Source organism: Triturus cristatus, chromosome 1_2 (assembly GCF_964204655.1).
Source record: "Triturus cristatus chromosome 1_2, aTriCri1.1, whole genome shotgun sequence".
In the NCBI taxonomy this organism is placed as follows: domain Eukaryota; kingdom Metazoa; phylum Chordata; class Amphibia; order Caudata; family Salamandridae; genus Triturus; species Triturus cristatus.
In genome coordinates, this window is record NC_140580.1 from 220866923 (window position 1) to 220888047 (window position 21125).

Genomic DNA, 21125 nt, shown 5'->3' on the forward strand with positions numbered 1-21125 from the left:
CAAAGTTTTAAGCATAAGGAATATGAAAAAGAGAAAACAGGGTTCTGGTTTCAAATGTATTTGCAGCAAGGTAAACCAATGTCTTACTTAATGTTTGTTCGATGCACTCATTTTAATAAATGTAACGTTCTTCCGGATCATTTCATGTTAAAGAAGGTAACATATGAGCAAACTATTGCAATATGAAAAAATAACAGACATTTAGCTCAAAAAGTGCTATGAACTTTACTAAAGTATTAAATATAGATCATTCATGTAAAATTTTAGAGCACTGAATATTGTGTTTGTTTTTTCCACACAAAAATTAGACTGCAAATAGCCTGTTACTTCCTTTCTACTACATACATAAGGAAACAATAGGAGCATATTAATAAAATAATTATTCATTTTTCCACGGGTGTGCATACCAATTGTTTGTAATTTGCAATGATAGGCTTGTGCTTTTATGTTGACTCCGTTTCAGACAGAGAGCCTGTATGGGTATTTTAGTTACTCTTAATAAATTCATCATAACACACCTTAAGCATTGCACCCAATATGATTAACCTGAGGGGGGAGAAGCCCTTGAGGAGTTGCTCGCTAATCATAACTTGTATGAACCCGATATTTCGGAGAAAGGTGAAAGAACTGTCACCTATAAAGGATCAATCCCTGGTACCATACTCGATTACATTTTTTTGAGTGTAGGCTTTTTACACAGAGTGGTGTCTTACGGGGCAATAGTATCAACCCACAGTGACCACAACCCTGTTTTGCTTGTGGTACTATGGGATGAATGGCTGGGCGCTAAGTCTCGTCCTTGCAATCCGGGACCAGCCCTATGCCCTATAGACCAAGGGAGAAGGCTTAAATGGGCGAATGTGGTGCCTGGAAATTTGATGCAGGATCTAATGCCTAAAATAGAGGGGCTTATCGGGATTTGTCAGGAGGAGGGTGCCCCAGCACATTAAGTTATGGGGACGTTTGAAAGTATTTGTGCGCAAGTGTCCGTTGCTCTAACGGTTAAATGCACCCGAGGGGTGGAAAAACAGCATAGGTGGTTTGATGCTAAGTGCTCCAAAGCCCATAAGGCGTTAATGACGGCTCTGAAAAGAAACCCGAGAGTTAGGACCGAGATCGCTAAGGCAAGAAAGGAATATAAGGCCACTATTATGGGGAGAAAGCAAGCCATAAAACAGATGGCGTGGGAGAAATTAATATAGAGCGATGTTTTGCGCAATAGCTCTCAGTTTTGGGCCACTGTGAATCAATCCTTTTTCTCCGATGTAGATAATAAAGCAATGGATTGTGTTATCCCGGATGAAAAATGGCTTAACCATTTTAGTAAAGTCTATGGCGCTAGTGACCTGGGTTCCTTTAACATTGGGTGGGAGCTCTCAGAGTGTGCCCCGTTAGTTTTCACTCCAGCTGAGGTGGAGAGGGCAATTGTGGAGACATCTAAAAATAAAGCCCCTGGGCCGGATGGGGTCCCGGGTGACTTTTATATGCATTCGCCAAAACTCTGGGCAGGGGTTTTGAGCCATGTTTTCACAGCTGCTAACAGTAACATCTTTCCTAGCAGTTGGGCCACATCAGTCATCGTGCCAATTTTTAAGAAGGGCCAGCGCGATGACCTGGGGTGCTATAGGCCTATTTCCCTCCTAGATTCTGCCATTAAGATCTTAGGCAGAGTCTTACTCTATCAACTTAGAGAAAACATTGAGAGGATGGGAGGTCTCTCAAATGTACAATATGGCTTCAGGGAAAAGAGGGGCACTGTGGACCAGTGCTTAAACCTCCACATGTTAATATCGAAATACACAGTTGCCAAGGAGGGGTCCTTGTTCTTGGCGTTCATGGACCTCTTCTCGGCTTTCGACTTAGTGAATAGGTCGAAATTGTGGGCTGCCTTATTAGAACTAGGGGTTGACAAGTCACTTGTAAATTTCATGGCATCACTCCACCAGGAACTCTTTGCAAAAGTAAGGGTCACAAAAGAGGGAAGATGCACCAGCCATTTCAAATCGGATAGAGGGGTGCGGCAGGGCTGCATCTTGGCCCCCCTCCTTTTTACCGTTTATATAAACGGCCTTGGTAAACATCTTGAGGCCGTGGAGGGGGACGTGCCGCGTGTAGGAGAGATAAGAATACCTGCTCTCCTATACGCGGACGATGCAGTCCTGTTAGCACGTACCGGGGTGGCCCTCCAGCGTTTGTTGGACTCTTTTGGGGCATTCATGGACCAGTTAGACCTGAAAATTAATGCCAATAAGTCCCATACCATGGTGGCGACTCGCCATAGTAAGAAGGGCAAAAACATCTCCTTTTTTTGTAAGGGCGAGGCAGTGTCCAGGGTTGCATCTTTTCCCTATCTGGGGGTAACATTCGATGAGAAGGGAACCTGGGGATCCCAGATTAAGGTAAAGAATCTCTCAATGGCGAGAGCAACATCGGCCCTACTGGGGTTTGCAAATAGGCTGGGGGCAAGGCCCATGGAGGCCCTTTTAAAAATATATAATGCTAAGTGCATCTCCATAGCCACATATGGTTCATCACTATGGAGGTATGTTACTCAGGAAACTCTACAACGAGTGGAAAATACGTTTTTAAGACATCTTCTTTCTGTTCCTCAGTCTACCCCTACCTTCTCGATCCATAGGGAGGTGGGTTTAGACTACGTAACAGATAAGCTTGGTCTGGCACCCTTAATATGTTGGTTGAAGACATGGCTAAACCACAAACTATCTCTTAACCACGCTATCCTGCAGGATGTCATGTCCCTGGATCACATGAATAAAATCCCGTGGTTGGAGTATGTGAGAATTACTTTTGCCAAATTAGGTCGTCCCAATCTATTCAATTTGCCATCTTCTATTAGGAAAGAGGATATTAATTGGATTAAAAAACACTTATGGATAAGGCGAGATTGGCTCGCGAGGAACATGAACTGACAAAAACAGTCAGATCACACTATATGTTGTTATCTTCTCTGTCCTTGGAGCCTTATCTCACTCTCGTAACAAAGCCCTTCCATAGACATCTGTTAATTAAATTTAGATTCAATTTAATCCCCTATATTCTAGGCTGTTATCAGACGTGAAGCAAACCGGAAAGGGGTCCGCCATGTAAATGTGACGATTTTTCCACTCAGAACACTATGCACTTTATGATGTTTTGTAGTTTTTATAGGGTCCCCAGGAACAAATATCTGTTACCTATTTTAAAAGAAGCTGGGTTTGTTCAAGTTAGGCCAGCGCTAGTTTTTCTGCAGTTTCTTGGTAGTACTCGCACTATATTTTCTGTGGCTAGTTTTATGGTAGCAGCGCAGAGAATGAAAAAAAATAGGGTTTTGCCCGCTATTGAGGTGGCATGAACTGGGAAAACTGGGAAGTGCGACCATATAATTTTGCCTTGCCTTGCACTCTCCACTTGCATTTTTGCACTCTTATCTCTGTATATTTTTGTATATGATGATTGTGTCTTGACCTATTAAACCATGAGCTATCTATTTTTAAAATGTATATATTGTTGTTTTATGGCTTTTATGATTTTAAAAATCGAATAAAGTGTATTTTGACTGACTGACTGATTAACCTGATTACACAGACTGTAATATAAATGTGTAGCCATAAACAATACACATAAGTGATTAACTCAGGAGGACAGGATGACAAAAATACATATATTACTAGGAAAGTGCCATAGCTGAATAACAAAACAAGTGGTCTCAAATTATTTTTATTAGTATGCTGGCTCAAGAGGCAACACTGTTTTTACTCTTTATATTGTAAATTTAAACATGAATGAAAAAACAGTACAAGTACATTAAATTCCAGTTAGAGCGTCCTCATGTAAATTGGCAACTCATTGTATTCAAATCTGCCCAAGGGTGTGCCAAGAGAACACGTTGCTCTATTCAGGACCTAGAAGAACGTTCATTTCTTCCAGGATGTGAAACCTACTTTAGGTGTGTGAATACTAACTGCAAACGACAAACTCGAATGAAGTAGGTATGTTGATCTCACCGGGCAGTTCCTTAAGTCTCCCATAGTGCTGGCCTTCTGTAGTAGTTCTCCAAACATATTCGGGGTTGGCTTTTCTCGTCTTTCCAGCATACTGATTGCTTGATTGCTTTATTTTAGTTTGGAGAATTATTCAAAAGGAGAGATAGGATGAGAAAATGGAGAGGAAAATGAAGAAAATTAGACTCCTTTGATAAAATGTAGATTGCAAAGTCTGCTCGTGCCCAAACATTAACATTAGTCATTGACTTCCATAACGTCCACTGTGGATTTACATCCCTAGTTTCCAAAAATCTGGACAATGAAAAAATTCACCCCAGTACAAACCTCATCACCAAATGGCCACATAATAAACAATTTTTAAAATTGCAAATACCAATGTTCCATTTTCTTGTATATAAAACATTTAGTACCTGTAAACCATTCGACCGCCATCTAAACTCTCTAAAGAAAAAATTAAATATTTGCAGCCATAACCAACTGGACTAAGGTCTAATTTAGATAATCCTGTTATTTTATAAAAGCATGCTCAAAGGTAGCTTCATTGAACCCAATAATATACAGGTGACTCCTGATGCAGAGGAAGTTCATCTGCTTGCATCTTTAACCTGGTTGAAAAATATTTCATACCTATTCTATAAATAGAGCTATCAGAGAAGAAGCTCTTGAAAGACTATAAGAGTTAGTGGTCACTGTTCACTTTCCAGCTTGTAACGCACCAATTTCAAGATTGTTTCTTTTACTGCTTTATTCAATTTGATTGTCTAATGGGATAAAAACCTAAAACTGTTAACCAGAGAAATAGCTTGTTTCATAAGGAAATTAATTTGACTTTTTTCAGAAGCAATCCATGTACTCGATTCAAACTTATTGAAAAGCTTTGGGTATCTATGACTAGAACTTTTTTTCACACAGGACTGAAGGTCCTATATCTAATTTAAAATGTTCAAGAACAGCCATATTCATTGTATAATCAACAGATCATTTCTACCAACATTTTATGGTGTTGGAAGTGGACACTGTCAAGAAGACAGGGACATGTTTTTGAAAGGACGTACTGACAAATACAAAAAAAATAATTGTTTATGAAACACGTACAAACCTAACTGCTGAGGCTTTTCTAATCGAGTGCTGAATTAACCCTTTTTGGGCTATTTTGGGTACTTTGTACTTAGGCCTCCATTATTTTCTACATAAGGTATCCATGCTAAATTTGAGCCCTTTTTCCTCAACATGATGGGGATTCTAAAGGTACCCTGGGTTTGTGGATTCCCCAGTAGGGGCCAAGGAAATAGGTAAAATATAAAAAATATTTTAGATTTTTGGGAAAAATAGGAAAAATGTGCTCCACAAAGAAGTGTCTGTTTTTTTTTTCTCAGAATGGCATCAACAGAATGTGTGCTGGGCTAAAGTCACAGTCTTCCCAGCTTTCAGGAACATGCAGAGCTCAATTAAAAACCTATTTTTTTTATAACCACAATTTTGGCATTTTCTTAAGCGGCAGCTAATTTAGCTGAAATTTTGTACTTTTAACCAACTTCCAGGTTGTGCAGAAAACCGGTGTGAAACCAACAAGTGATCCAGAAAGTTAAATATTTCTGAAAAGTAGACAAAATTCTGAATTAAGCACGGGTCAATTGTGTAGATCCCTTCAAGTTTTTCCAAAGAAACTAGTGGTTTGTAACTTCTTGTCATGATGGTGGATTTACAAAAACAATATACTATTATGTCCGCTAGGGTCTTCTGGTTGCGGTGATATATAGGGTTTGTAGGTTGTCCAAGAACCTGAGGTACCTAGATCCAACAACTAAGCTGCACCTTACAATGGTTTTTCATTTTGTACCAAGTATAGAACAGTTCATGTGGTAAAATATATGGAGTGAAAATGAGTATCAAGGAAACCTGTGCATTTCTGAAAAGGACACCAGATACGGAATTTAGGAGTAGTGGGTATTAGTACATCTCTGAATTTGTGGGTACCCATACCAACATGTGATTCAGAGGACATTTTTCAAAATATCTTCTTTCTTAGACACTGGCTTACATTTGGAAGGCACAAATGCAGAGAAATCCAATTGGTAATATGAAATGTTCCAGTATTTTGTGTTACCACATGTCTCCTGATAAAAATGGTACCTCACTTATGTGGGTAGGCTTCATGTCCGCAAGAGGAAAGGGCGCAAAACACAACATGGACACATCACATTAATCCACTGGAAACTGACACATTTTTGCAATGTGGGTAGCTGTGGATTTTGGTCCATAGCTCAGCCGGCACCTGGTGAAACCTAGGAAACCTGCACATTTTGGAAAAATAGAAACAAGGGGGAATCCAGGGTGCGGTGACTTGCATGGCTCACCAGGTTTTCCTACTAAGAAGCCCTTGCAAACCTCAATCTTTGACAAACATCACATAGTGTCCTCATTTCTATGAGGAAGAAGCCTGGAATCTGCGGGGAGCCGCAAATTGTCTGCCTCCAGCATTCCCACAGGTCTCCTGATAAAAACTGAAATTCACATGTGTGGGTAGGCCTAGTGCCCGTGACAGGAAGTGGCCCAAAACCCAACATGGACACATCACATTTTTCCAGTGAAAAGGTACCCCTTTTTTTGCATAGTGGGTAGCTGTGGATTTTGGGCCACAGCTCAACTGGCACTTGGTGAAACCTAGCAAGCCTGCACATTCATAAAAATTAGACATCCAGGGTGGGGGACTGGTGTGGCTCTCACAATATTTTTCTAGCCAGCCCTTGCAAAGCTCAAACTTTGACAAAAAACACACATTTTCCTCCTGGGTGGTTAACTGCAAATCTGCCGCAGGGTCAGAAATTCCATTAAATGTGAGGGCGACATATATAAAGAGATACAAATATTCAGGCCGCCGAGTTATTGGGTTAGTCCTCTACCCCCAAAGCCCAAACATTCTTTCTGCTCACCTGAGGACTAGAGAATCCGCTTCCCCAGGCCAAGTGAGAGGAAATTTAGATTACCTTGGACGTTGTTTTGACATTTGGGCCAAGAGAGAATGGATAGATACAAATTTTCTCTCACTGCCAGGCTGAATGGCTGCACTTCTCGCGCTCGGCTGCCACCCAGGAAAACCTACAGATGTTTTTAAAAACTAAACACCACGGGCATTCCAGAGTGGCGTGCTTCACGTGGTTCCTAAAAAAGATTCTTACCCGCATTACCCACAAACCTCAAACTTTGCAGAAAATTATGCATTTCCCTAACATTTCTGTGATGGAAACTTCCAGAACCCACAGCATTTTTACCGCCAAGCGATACCCCACTTGTACCTGTAAAACCGCTGCCCCACTTGTGTGGCTGGGCCTTGTACTCATTAAAGGAATGGATCAGACGAAGGTCAAAGGTAGTCCACTGCGAGGAGCCATTCTTGTCACAGGCTCTTGGTCCAGACACACAAGTGGGACAGCGTTTTTATCGGGACAAGTGGCGGAAATGCTGGGTGGTAGGAATGTTCTGGATCCCTGCAGCTTCTGGAAATTTATAAAACAGAAATGTGGTACAGAAAGACCTTTTTGGGGTGGGGACCAGCAGCGGTCCCTGCAGGTAACAGCGGTGGGGCGGTAGGGCCACGTGCGGGGGGATTTTGAGGGACGATGCAGAGGGAAAATTACTTATTTATTTAATTTTCCCTCTGCAACGTCCCTCGAAATTTCTCCCACGTGGCTGTTACCTGCATGGACCTCGGCTGCTGGGGCCATGGCCAAGCCCATGGTGGGCAGTCCCACCCCTATATTTTTTTTCAATCATTTTTCCGTGATGTCCAGTGGGCTTTGGGGCAGATTGGGGTTAGTCACCCTGTCTGCCACACAGGGGGCAGGAAGATTTACATTTACTTACATTTTTGGCGGCTTGGGGGAGCACAGGCACTTGCCAAATGGACCACTCCCCCAAATCCCTTGTGTTTAGTGGATGGGCCATTGCATGGGGGGAACAGTCTTCTGTGGGGATCCCCAAGCAGGGATCTACTGGGCAGATACTTTTGGAAAGGAGAGATTCTCCCCTTTCGAAAAATACCTCTCCCAATGCAATCAGTGCTTGGAGGCTGAGACCTGTCCCGAGCACTGATGTAATTAGATGTAATGACGTCAGTGCGTCTTACGCGCTGATCATCATTACAAAGAAAATAAATACTTAGACTGCTCAGAAAGCTCTTCTCAAGCTAAAATGTAATAAACAGGAATCCCTTTATCCCCTTCCCTAATGTCAACCAATGACCATCACACGCCCTTAAGAGTTAGTGCGGGTGTCTACCATTGGCCAACACCTGCACATAAGTGGTAAGGAACATGCCTCAAACATCATTATTACTTATTAAGCAACATGCCTTGTACACATCATCATTCTTTTACAACTCACACCACAAACATTATAGAAGTTCATTATTACATGATAGCCACTGTGCTTCTTAAGATTCAGTTACTTACTGGTAATCCTCATTACCCAGAATACCCTTTTCTCTTACCGTTAATTTCTATATGAGGTGTCCCACCTTCCAGCCAAGCGCCACGTGACCCAACCAAAATCAATCAAAGAGACCACCCTACCAACTCCTTGCAATGCCCCACCTACTAAAGATGGAAGAAGCCCACAGTACTTCCTGACATCCCAAAACTATAATAGGAAATCAAGGTTGTAATAGGAAAAGGGAGCGCTGTCAGTAATGGTATGAGGAAAGGGTATTCGGAATAATGAGGACTAGTCGAAAGTAGCAGTATCTTAACCTTGTGAACCCATTTCTCATACCACTACTTACTATATGAGGATATACCAGAGAAAATAGAAAACTGATTCTCAAAAACCATAAATCGTTAATGAAGTTATGCAAATATAAGGAGAAATTGCTGATTAGGATGTAGAGGCTGCCAAAGCTCAAAACAAATTTCAAGGAACCAGTTTCCCACATTCAACCTGTATTGAGAAGCAATTTTAAATAAAGTAGCCCATATAGCAACTTTGTAACTAATGGTAAATGAAGTTCCATAACCTTCCACCCATGATACAGCCATTCCCTGGGTAGATCTACCTTGTACCACCCCTCTAAAGGTGTTCTGGGAAGCATAAACCATAGAATTCAACAACTTAATCATCTACTCAAATTCACAGCAGGTTGTCCAGTAACAAAAAACACCAAAATTAACAAACAGACTTTCACACTGTCCATAACCTGGTGTCTATGCAAGATAGATTATTACAGCCCTTAAAATATCCACTGTATCCTTATTGAAGCACTAACCTGTCTGGGAAGGTTTTCAAATAGAGAGGTTTAGAGTATAAATAACATAACTCTTTCAAATTAAGGGCTGAAGTACGGATAAAGCCACAGTGGAAGAAAGATACATCTTGAAACCCCTTTTTTCAACAGCCATGGCATCAACTGCATCCTTTGACATACACTCAGAGAAAGAAAGGTGATCGAAAAGGGCACTGATTCACTGGAAAGGCTTATTCCAGCACACACAGAACATAATTCTGAGTAATGGGTGATCAGGTCATCCTTGGCCAAAAGGGGTCTACCAAAATTGGATGTACCTTCACCGTCTGAAGGTGAGCTATCAGCTTGGAGATGAACAGAAAGGGGGGAAAGTCGTATACAAGTAGGGGGTGCTGTCAAAGAAAAAAAGTAAATGCATCCTTTCCCCAACAACCATCTTCCTGAAACCTGGATAGGAATTTAGGCAATGGAGTATTTGCTCCACAGGCTAAAGGCACAGGTGTGGAATTCCAAAACAAAGAAATTATCGAAGGGAAGAAAACTCTGCTTAATTGTCTACAAAATATTGCCCTTCCCTTAAAAGTGAGCTGCTGACCGGGAGATCTCAGATCATTTTCTGCCAAACGACTAACTGGTAAGTTGTGGCTGCTACAGACTGGGAACCCATACCTGACTGCTCGTTCAGATGTGACTTTTTCACTATATTGTCTGCTCTGACTGACATCACCTGACCTTATAGAAGATCAGAAAGATGCATGGAAAACTGATTTCATCTCCTTCCTCTGTGAGCAATCTGGACTCTTATTACCTGGTGTGCCACAGTGGCACCCACCCACCCTACTCTACTTGCATTACCATAGGTAAGGAAATTCTCATGAATACATTTAAGGAATTCATCTACAACTGATACCAGATGGTCCAAGCTCTGCTGAACCAGATTGAAATGCTCCAGATGGAGACAAACTAAAGAATCCGGGTGGAGACAAGCTCAAGGCACCACAAAGATTTATGATGCATGCAAAGGGGGGGGGGGGGCTAAGAACAATAGAAAATGACTTTTTCCCTTGATCCTAAAAGCATTCCCCTAAAAATCACAAATTACCATGTGACCTAGACCTCTAAGCCAATCTCTTGTTGAGGCTGAGCTATGCTTTCACAGGTTGTGCATCAAAAGTTGTATCCCGATTACCGTTTACTGTGGCAAACTCGCAAATCATAGTTGTGTCTGGAAACAGGCTCCAATAGACTCCAGGTCCGGTGTCCGAAGTAATTCAGCTTTGTTGTGATGGATCAAGAACCCATGATTCATGAGGGTTTGGCACACTAGTTCCTTAGGATCCTGAACAAAGGTCTCTGAAAATGAGTGGCTCAATTACATCATCAAGGTAAGCATGAATCAGAATCCCTTTACTGTATAGGAGGGCTATAATTGAAGCTAACACCTTCATGAATACCTCTACAGAGGATGTCATCCAAAATTGAGGACTTGAAACTGCCAATGCTGACCCTCCATGAAAAACCCTGGGAATGTTTGATCAGAAGGAAAAATTGGGATGCGAAGGTAAGTGCCCTTGAGATTCAATGTGGTCCTCGATTGCTCTCGAGTGACAAGTGGGGTGATCGGCTACAATGTCTTTATTTTCAATCATGTTTCACAGAAATATTAATTCCTTCAGAATGTTTATTAGACTGAAATCTCCTAGTGGCTTTTTCACCAGGAACACAATTTGGGCTGGACTGTTCCCATGAGGCACAGGGTCAAGACTGATTTGCATATGGCCAGGTCTAGACTGGGGTGGTATGGTGAGCAAAAAAACAATGGATTTAGGCCCAGATCTCTGTACTGGGGTGAATGTATGACATTGTTCTGCATTCTGTCCATCAACTGTTGTTTTTGCATTTGTCACCCCGAGTGGGACGGGTATGCTCAGACGTGAGTCCCGTGCTCTCCATGCCACTGGAATCAAGCTATCCTGGCTGAAGAGGCGTGAAACCCCAAAACCGGCCCTAGGATGCTTGTTTACTGTCCAGGGAGGACCTGGCTTGACAATTTGGGCTGGACTGTTCCCATGAGGCACAAGGTCAAGACTGATTTGCAAATGGCCAGGTCTAAACTGGGGTGGCATGGTGAGCAAAAAAACGATGGATTTAGGCCCAGATCTCTGTACTGCGGTGAATGTATGACATTGTTCTGCATTCTGTCCATCAACTGTTGTTTTTGCATTTGTACTTTAGAGATCTCGAGTCAAAATGGGATGTTTAACAGAGTACCGAGCATAGGAAAGATGAGCTGGATCATAGTCTGGAGGGCTCTTCTGGAGATCCAAAGGATAACCTTGCTTGATTATTCTTATAATCCAAATGTCAACCATTTCTTTGCTAGATTGGATAAAAATATTAAAGGCACCCTCCTAACAAAATCCCACTATAGTCAGGAATGCTTCTTGGGTTTTGGAGTAGGAGGAGGTCCAGTATTCTGAGTCCTAAAGGAAAAAGGCTGTTTAAATGTATTTCTTCCAGACTGAGACTAATGTCTACTGTCGCTTCTTCGATGGCCTCCATGGAGGATTAGGCTTGATCTCAGTTTTAAACCATTGAGCATGTAATTGATTTTTCAAAGCTCTGCAGAGCCAGTCTTCAAGCTGATCGCCAAATAACCAGCTACCAGAGAAGGGTATTTGGAGCAAACTAGCTTAAGGGCTTTAGTGCTAGAGGCACTCTTGTGGTCTGACACCCTGTGATGACCCTTGACTACCATTATTTTAATTGACTTTGGTGTGTTATTTTACCCTAGCCTGAATGTACAACGTCCTGCACATGCCTTGTTTCTCTTAAAGGTGTATTTCTTGTAATCTTGCAGTCTTTCAGTGGGAGCTGTCACGGAGTAGGACAGCCTTGCCAAGAACGAACGTGTGGGATGTGCATTTAAAAGCATGAGAGAGAGAGTGAGGTGTGGAATGTACTTTTTGGTCTCGAAGTGCAGTGTTGTGAGCAGTGGTGCACAAATGTGCACTGTGTTGTACATTCAGAGATGAAGTATGTGATGCTATAAGCAGTGGTGCACAAATGTGCATTGCGTTGTACATTGGTAGAATTATTAAGTTCTTACTATTGGCTTTGACATGGCCTCATGTCATCCTGAATTCTGACTCTGCCTAGCTTGAGCTTTATCTGCGTGCACAGCCACGCTTGCAAGTTGTTTGGGTTAATCACGTTCAAGGATTGTTTTTCTGAGAGATTGTTTAATGTACCCTGGAAGGCTTTCGTGAGCTTCGTCAAGATAAAGGCTGGAACATGCGAGACTGTAAAGGGAACGTGGGAACTCCTTCCTGCCATGGAATGCTGGCTTAGAAGCTGGTCAGTCCTAGTAAAATTCCTTTGGTGCAGGGGAAAGGTTTCTCAAACCTTCTAGTGCGAGTTTTGAGATTATAAAGCTGAGAGTTGTTGACTTAGAAATAAGGATTTTGGAATCCGAATGGGGACGGGTACCTCTACTTTGGAACAGCGGAACCCTGGTTGCTGAGGCTCTTATCCCCAGCTGTATTAATTCCCCGGTCAGGAGTGGGCTAAGATGCTGTGTTTGCACCAGGTGAAGTGTTGAGTTTTGATTATTGCCATTGTGATGTGTGGTCAGTGGCTTTGATCATTTGAGATGTTTTCTTTGTGATGTGTTACTGAGTGGGGTGCACATCCAAAGTAATCCTTTGATGTATCTAGTGTATATATATATATATATGTCTTTCTGATCTCTTGCAGGACGTCATATTATATTTGCTTGAGACTTCTCATATTATTTGCTGCATGTTTATCTATGGTATTATTCATGCATTTAACTGTTGCATTTACCAAGTGTGTTATTATTGCATGCATGTAAATATATATCTCTATGTGTATTTGAATGTTGTTATTTTTGTATCTGCAAAAGCCTTTCTGTTCGAGAGCATTATGTAAAATAAAACCCCAATCCTTATTCTAAAAAGAGAGTCTTTGCATTTTGTAAAAATAAAACCCTTCTCTAAAGGTGTTAGTTGTGTTTCATGTCTCCAGCTTCAAAGAGTGTTGAGCCACCGTGTGGGAGATTCTCTATTATCTGGAAGGCGAAGCAAGACATGGGCTCCTTATGTCTTCAAATCACTCTCGTAGGTAAGCAGATAAACCACAATAATAAAGACTGTAGAGAAGGCTGAGGCCTTTAATAAATCACAAGAGACATCCAACAGGAACCGTGCCTGCATTTTCATATTCAAACACAGTTCTGAGCAATCTACTCCCTCTTGGAAAGCAGATGTGATGGTTTGGAAGTCCTTTACAAGAGACTGGGATTCATAAAAAGTTTAACTAGCCGCTCTTACAACAAGGATCAATCGTGAAAATCTCTTCTTCAAGGAAGCCCCTATCCTGTGGTCCGCCAAATCAGCCACTGCCATATACACTGTAATAACTATAGAATGATGAAGCAAGTTACCCAGCATCGCATCCACTTTAATTCATGATGGCAGCTCCATGTCCCCTTTAGCCAAAGGATACATGAGTGTGAAGAATGTTGGGAGACCTGCTTTTTCCTGATCCTACCTTTCCATGTAAAGCAAATCCATAATCTCTGTTAATTGCCAAACACTGCAGGATGAAACTGCTGGAAAAAACCTGAACTTGTACTAGGCAACAATTTTGCGGTGGGAATCTGAAGATTATCATTCAAATATTTGAAAATGGTGGTCAATTCTGATTTTTTAATAACCTTCCACCTTGGCGTGGGATTAGGCACAAGACCACCATTCATCATATTCTGACAAAGGCCAAGATGAGGCAGAAGATAACGATGACACATTTATATTAGAAATAGAAGATGTGCGAGAGAAAGGGGAACTGCCTTCGTCATCCATAGATTTTTTGAAAAGCCACAGTGGAAGTGGAAATTAAATACTACATCTGCTCATCATAGCCCACAACCAGCAGCAGGTGAAAAAGGAACAGTACCTTATTACTTGTGCTTTTTCCTGTCAACATTCTCCTCCTTGGAGGAATGATGTCTCTTTGACAAGTGTTTCCTGAGTACCGCAGTAAAAGATAAAGAAGAATTCAGAGAGAAACTGTTATATACCTTGAAAAAGGACTGAAGGCTATCCAAAGCAATGCCAGCAAGGTATCCTCTAATCAAGTTTAAAAATAAAATCATAGGAAGGGGCCCATTGGTCACCTTCCTCTATCGTGAACTGCCATCAGCTGTCTGCCCTTCCTCTGTGAGAGCTCTGCATCTCTTTCAGATGTGAGTTCCCTCCTATCATCGCAAGTTCAAGAACCTGTTTTCTTTGACCCGCCACCATGGTAGGGGAGGGGGAGGGAGACGGGGGGTTGTTTCTTTTTCTCTTGCTTTTGATGCTCCACGGTTGGGAGCTGTTTTTATAAGACTCATAGTACTCCTTCTGTAGCACCTTCTGATTAGAAGGAATGGAGGACAAGCCATCACAAAAGAAAGATGGGACATTGGCTTACCTCGTTTGCTTCCTCGTACGAAACACAAGGATGTACCCTAAGCCCCAGTGATGCTTGCAACTGTACCCTTTAGTTAAGCACTACAATGGGTATGGGCCACTCCTTAGCGATGTGTAACTCTGTACAGTTTAAGTCCTGTCAAACTTTGCAACAGCCCCTGTGTGGGGTAAAATGATAGTAATGTCATACAATGTACTATGTCAAAATCTTCAATAAAAATATGTTTGGTAAAAAAAAAAATCAATCATAGTCTACTTGAAAGGAAACAGGAGATATACTCATTTTACAAAAGAGTTCTAATTTATAACTCTTATTTTCTATTTTCTGACTTTTCAAAACTAAATAGGAGTAACACTTTTTCTTTCGTCTTTTTATATTTTTTATAAGTGAGAAAGGGAAAAAATTCCATCCCAGAATAGGGATTGACCCCTCGACTGCATCCTTGCAAACCTGTATCAGAACAAGTGTGCTACCCTCCCGACTGCAAAAAACAACAGTCTCTGGCCAATTGTCTTCTACTATTTGCATTTCCTCATCTATTTCTCTTTTTTATTCAATGAGTGCATCTCCAACTCATAATACTGAAGAGAGACTTTCACCTGAAAAGGAAAAGGAGACAACACCAAGTTACCATGGTCGCCGCCAGTAAGTAAACTGTAGCCAAGGGGACGTCCAGAACACCCAAGACTATGATGAAAATACATCACAGCACACTCATTTAATTTAATCCTTTATTTGGTTCGTAAATACAAACCATAAAAGCACATACTCACTCAAGCATTTTTTTGAAAAAAAACATTATAAGGCAATTCAAAAAAATACAGATAACAATAGTAAAAGAACTTCACATTTCAGACAAATTCAAGGCCTAGAGGCCGATTTTGCTAACCAAACTGAAGATTGTAAACTTAGTAGTAAAAACCACCCACCATATGTGCACAGATAACCCACTTAGCACATAATTGCCATCAACAGAAATGTAATATAAATCAGGACAGCTGCAACAACAGTGTTTGTCTGTACCTAAGGGCGCACTTCTTATAAGAAACTTTTATGTGCCTCGGTTAGGCCCAAGTAACGGAGCTACACATTTTTCTTAAATTACCCTAATTTTGCACAATAACATTTCTGCTGTGACCTTTTTCACATATTTGCGTGCACGACAATGTTGCATTAGTTTCTCTGAAACTACTTTGTTTACACAGCTAGCTTCGCATAACATTACCGCAATGCATCGCACAAAATGTACAAGGCCTTTTGACGCACTATGTACCAATGTCGTTCTATCTTCTTTCTTGGTGCAACAGGGCTATCGACATATTCATCACATCGCTAATCTATATACACATCACAAGGATGCTTTCTATCATAAATAATGAGCATCCCAAAAGATTAGCAGAGGAGGCACTTCAGCTGACACCAAGGGTCCCTGCATGCTGAGAACAGCGGTCTGACATCTCCGTTAGGGGATGTCCAGTTCGTGACAGGCTCCTAAATTCTCTCCCACCAGGTAAAGGGGTTGGAACGTCCCTTGGGAGGATTCTTGGCTTCGCACCATCACACACTCTAGGTACATGCAGAGTAGGGTTCACCTGATTACTGCCTTGTTTATATGCCTGCATTGTTTTAGCACCATGGTAGAACTATACCTACTATTCACTCCTTTGGTGCTTATAATCAGTTCCGTCTGCTTTGGTCTACTGATTATCGCAGCACATGTATTCTATACAAGAATAACGTTGGTTCAAAAAATATATTGAAAACATCCCACTGTGTTTTCTCTGTATATTTCTCGGATCACAAGTAAGCATGAGTGAATGAGCTAAAGGTTCTGATCTGCTTCCACGATCTTTGAGGGGACAGGGTTGTCATGTTCAGTGGTTGCCAGAAGCTATTTTCTCCGCGGTAAGTTAGGTGAGCTTACGGTGGCACTGTGAGCTAGCTGGTCTCTAGGCCAACATATCCTCCAAGGGTGCATGAAATGAATCTAGGCACCTCACCCAAAGTTTATGTTGTCCAACAAACGCGCAGATCCAATGGATTAGTGGTGTACTAAGCGACATGGTGCCGCCAACGTTTGTTGGCTTCTTATTTAATGGTCTATACGAGTAGTTCACTTGTGCTTTTCTCAGAGACCTCTACTCGGCTCCAAACCAGAGACATCTGTGGTGGGAAGGGAAATACGTCTCAGCTGAGTAGGTATACCCTATGTATTGGCTGTAGGTTATTCAGGCTTGTAGGATAAAAAAAATCTCACATTATGCTAAACCTATCTCTGGAAATTCATTTACTACATTTCTTCTCTCTTCACACAATGTCCGAACACGGGGATAACAGTGAAAATCAAGTAGTTGCTTTAAATATTACAGAAAATAGCAGACACGCAGTTACGATAAAAGTATTACAGTATGACCTCCCAACAACGGGTGGCGACATTACCTTAGTGGTCGAGGCACACAAAGCATTCAGAACAGAGGTATTCTATTCTTGGGTTAAATTCCTAGCTGCGGATGCATTCACACAATTGTTTCACACTTACATTGAATATGAAACACCAGAGGAATACGTTCCATGTGTGGACATAGAAATTCCTTTCACTTACTAAGAACACATACATTGGTTTAAAGGCACCCTCCCCCATACTGTAGACTCGGTCCACTCAGTAAAGGAGTAACTTGGCTGGTCCTAGAGACTTATACACTGCATCCTAATATTACTAATTTAGATGCAGCAAAATTAGCAACACTATATGAAGTTCTAGTAAAAATGTACAGAAATCTCACACAGTTCATAACGCAATCACTCACAATTACCCTTGCGCAGACCACTCAGACTGCACAACCCCAATTGGCTACCATGGGTATCAACCAACAAATGCTGAACGCCGTAACGGGAAAGATTCCGACCAGTCAAGAGCAAATTCCGTTCTGCATAGCGCAGAAAACAAGTCCGCTTGAAGTGGTTTTCCCCCCATACAGGCCCACAGGACAAACATAGAACAGTAACAATTTACTTGCAGATGGGGATGGCTCCCCCAGTGGAAGATTGTACCACTTGGGGTACAGTCTTCTCTGCAATTTACACCAGTGTCAAGGTACCCCTTCCAAAGCAGTTTTATCTGAAGTACTGATACAGGTACAGAATGAGTACAGGCCAGCACCTGCCCTGGACTTGGGGATGAAACTGATGGGCAGTTTTGCAGCGGTATCAGCCATTATGTTAAGTAACATAAAAGGGGAAGCAACAGCATTGGCCAATCACCAACACCTAAGGGAGCAGGAGCTGGAATTGCTTACGATTATCGAAGAAACCTATGCTAAGCTAGGCAGAGATAATTTGGGATCCAGACTTGGGAAACCGCAGGTTTAGAGTAATTCTGAAAAGGATAACTCTAAGCAAGCACCTGATTCTCCCAAGAAGAAATGAGACAAACAAAAAAATAAACAAAACAACACACAATCACGGGGTGGGTCTTCTCAGCAGGAAACCACTGACAAAAAATATCATTTAAGAAACCGTGAGAATATTAGAAAGCCTGACAGTTATCAGAATTCATCCGATACATGTTCGGAGAGAGGTGGATGGGCAGAGCACAGATCAGAAGAGCATGTGAAGCTGAAATGGGAAACACATCGCACTTCAGACTACATCCTTAAAAAAAAAAGACAAACCAAAGACTCTCAGCCTCAATTCAAAATGAAGAAGGTAGCTGGTATTAAAATAAGACATGCCCATGCTACTAAAGACTCAACTTCTGAAGGGGAAATGGGCAGCGACGATGCTGGACAGCGCTGCAGAAGTCACAATAGCTCGCCAGAACCTGATGGACTATCTGGTGGTAGTAGTGCTAAATGAGCATATCACGGGGGAAACACCTGATACAAGGGTAAGTGTCCTACATCGTTTGCACGAAATAACACTCCAAATGAAGGGGGACATACCCAGAAACATCAAGGCTCTATTTTGGGAGTACCTGACATATGGTTACGAAATTCTTTTTGCTGAAAGGATTGGCCACCTGAATTCGTAATGGAATGCTCAATGAAGGAAACAGTAATTTTACCTGCTTTCTCTGACCTCGTTCCAGAATCGGTTAAACATTTGTACGCTAGGGAGAGCGTGTTAGCGCTAGCTCCTGCACTTTACCAAAATCATGATGGGTGGGATGATGAGTCTCCTCATCACGAAATACAATTAAGAGCAGTCCCTCAGCCCCAGAGACAGTACCCAATACAACATGAAGCTAAAAAACAAGTTAGGGAAATCCTAGAACAACTTGAATACCAGGAGGTAAAAGAAACTTGCACCTCATCCATGAATAATCCCTTGTTTCCCGTAATGAAACCGGACAATTCATACTGTCTAGTCTTAGACTACAGGCATCTAAAAACATCCACAAGCATATTTGCAGTACAAAATACACATAGTACCGCACTGATGAACAACACTGTGCGGAAGAAATACAAAACAATATTGGTTATCTCAAATGGATTCTTCTGCCAGAATATAGCGCATGAAAGCCGACATTTGACAGCATTCTCAGCGCAAGGTTCACAGCATCAATTTTGCCATTTACCTCAAGGGTATAAGAATAGCCCTAATAGTTACTTCGAAATTTAAATTAGGAGGCATTGTCCTATGAAGACGATATTTATCTGATGGACGATGAGTTACTGGAACACTTGGCTAGAGTAAACAACATAATCCTAGGGTTTGCTCACCTGCGTTACTAATTTAAATTCAAAAAATGAAAAGTTGCCCACCTGAATGTCCTGTTTCTGGGATATGAGTTGTCAAGTGAAGGCAAAAGCCTGGCAGCACATTTTTTAGAAAAATGTGCACTGCTCCAACCTCCGACGAATCTGAAAAGACTATAATCCATTTTAAGATTCCTGAATTTTGGCAGAACATACATTTTGGATTACGCAGAACAAGTAAAACCATTCTACGATTTAATCAGACCAGATTTTTCAATCAACCATTGGACACAAGAACATACAAACTTTTTACGTTCCATACAAGCTGATATGATAGCTTCCAAACATTTGCACACATGTGTAAACACAAGTAACCTGGTGAACCGCGTAGCCGCTGGACCAACCGGGCACGCCTATATCACTTTGTATGAAGGTGTAACAGTACCCATTGCATACACATCACATTTGTACACCAACGTTGAAATGAGTTTTGCACCCAGTGAGAACATTCTCACAGAGGTACAGACTGCTGTAGTGAGAGAGTACACTAGCTCAGGGCTAAACACATAATTGCCTTCACCCAAGTACCGACCTTAGAGGCCTTCACCAAAGCAAGCATTCCAAACACCAAAGCTTAACATACAAGATGAATACAATGGGCTAACTCTCTCACTGCAACAAATGCAGATTACAGATTCGATTCTGACTACAAACACAAGCATTCCTGCAGTACGAACAAGAATATCGTCTTCCCAATGAAATAATACCTCTTGATCTATATGATTACATCATTTATACCAATGGATCTGCTCAGCCTGCCCTAGGAACACAACACCAATATTCTGTGGTGTGCGCAATAGTAAAGGGCAAATATATGATGGAAAGTTCTGTCCTGAAAAAACACACATGCAGTTCCTAGGGGACTGCACAGCGCAGCTGGCAGAGATCAAAGCCCTAATTCTGGCACTACAAAGTACAGATCACGGATTTCCCACACTTATATTGTGCAATTCATACTACTGTGTCCTGTCCAAGATTGGGGCCAAAATGGATTTCGAGATTCCAGGGGTTGCACAATACAGCACTAGCTGCTTTGGGAACAAGTGGTGAAGCTGAAAGAATGCTTGCAACGGGCTCATGTTATCCACACATTGAGTCTTCAACGTGTTGGCATTAAGGTTGAATGGAATTCCATGGCTGAGGAAGCCACTAAGGCAACAGTGTGCATTGCTGTCATTGCTGCAATCACTCGTTCAAGGACAAGATTAGACAGAGACATTTTGGTGGCTGTCAATTCGGCCCGCAATGACACCCACCTGGAGCAAGGCTTTCCACTCAAGTACTCTTACAAATTAGATGCACAAAATAATCTGTATGCTCAGATTCCAGGAGTGGGCAACAGAGTAATACCAAACACTGATTGCAGATTGAAACTAATACTAGCTGCACATGAGGGTCTGGTTTCAGTATACGTAGGGGTTACTGCTACAGTCTTGTTACTGAAGCAGCGCTATTGGTGGCTAGGTCTAACCAAACAGAGCAAAGGACTTTGTCCTCAAATGAGACATCTGTCAACAGATGAAAGGCTCAACCGTAGCGTGCCTACCTCAGAAAACCTCTACTGATCTCAGACAAGCCTATGGCAGTTGCTTATTTGGATCACTGTGGCCACGTACACTTAGATGGGGCCTA

General features: G+C 41.8%; 1 protein-coding gene across 8 annotated transcripts in view; it reads right to left on the bottom strand.

Annotated features, from left to right (window-relative positions):
* USP54 (ubiquitin specific peptidase 54) overlaps positions 1-21125 on the bottom strand; it is a 1650598-nt gene that overhangs the window by 1038695 nt on the left and 590778 nt on the right. For all 8 annotated transcript variants that reach the window (XM_085603496.1, XM_085603494.1, XM_085603495.1 and 5 more), the window contains one exon: positions 4005-4110. In XM_085603496.1, the coding sequence (XP_085459622.1) occupies positions 4005-4110 (106 nt within the window). The remainder of the gene's footprint in view (positions 1-4004; positions 4111-21125) is intronic.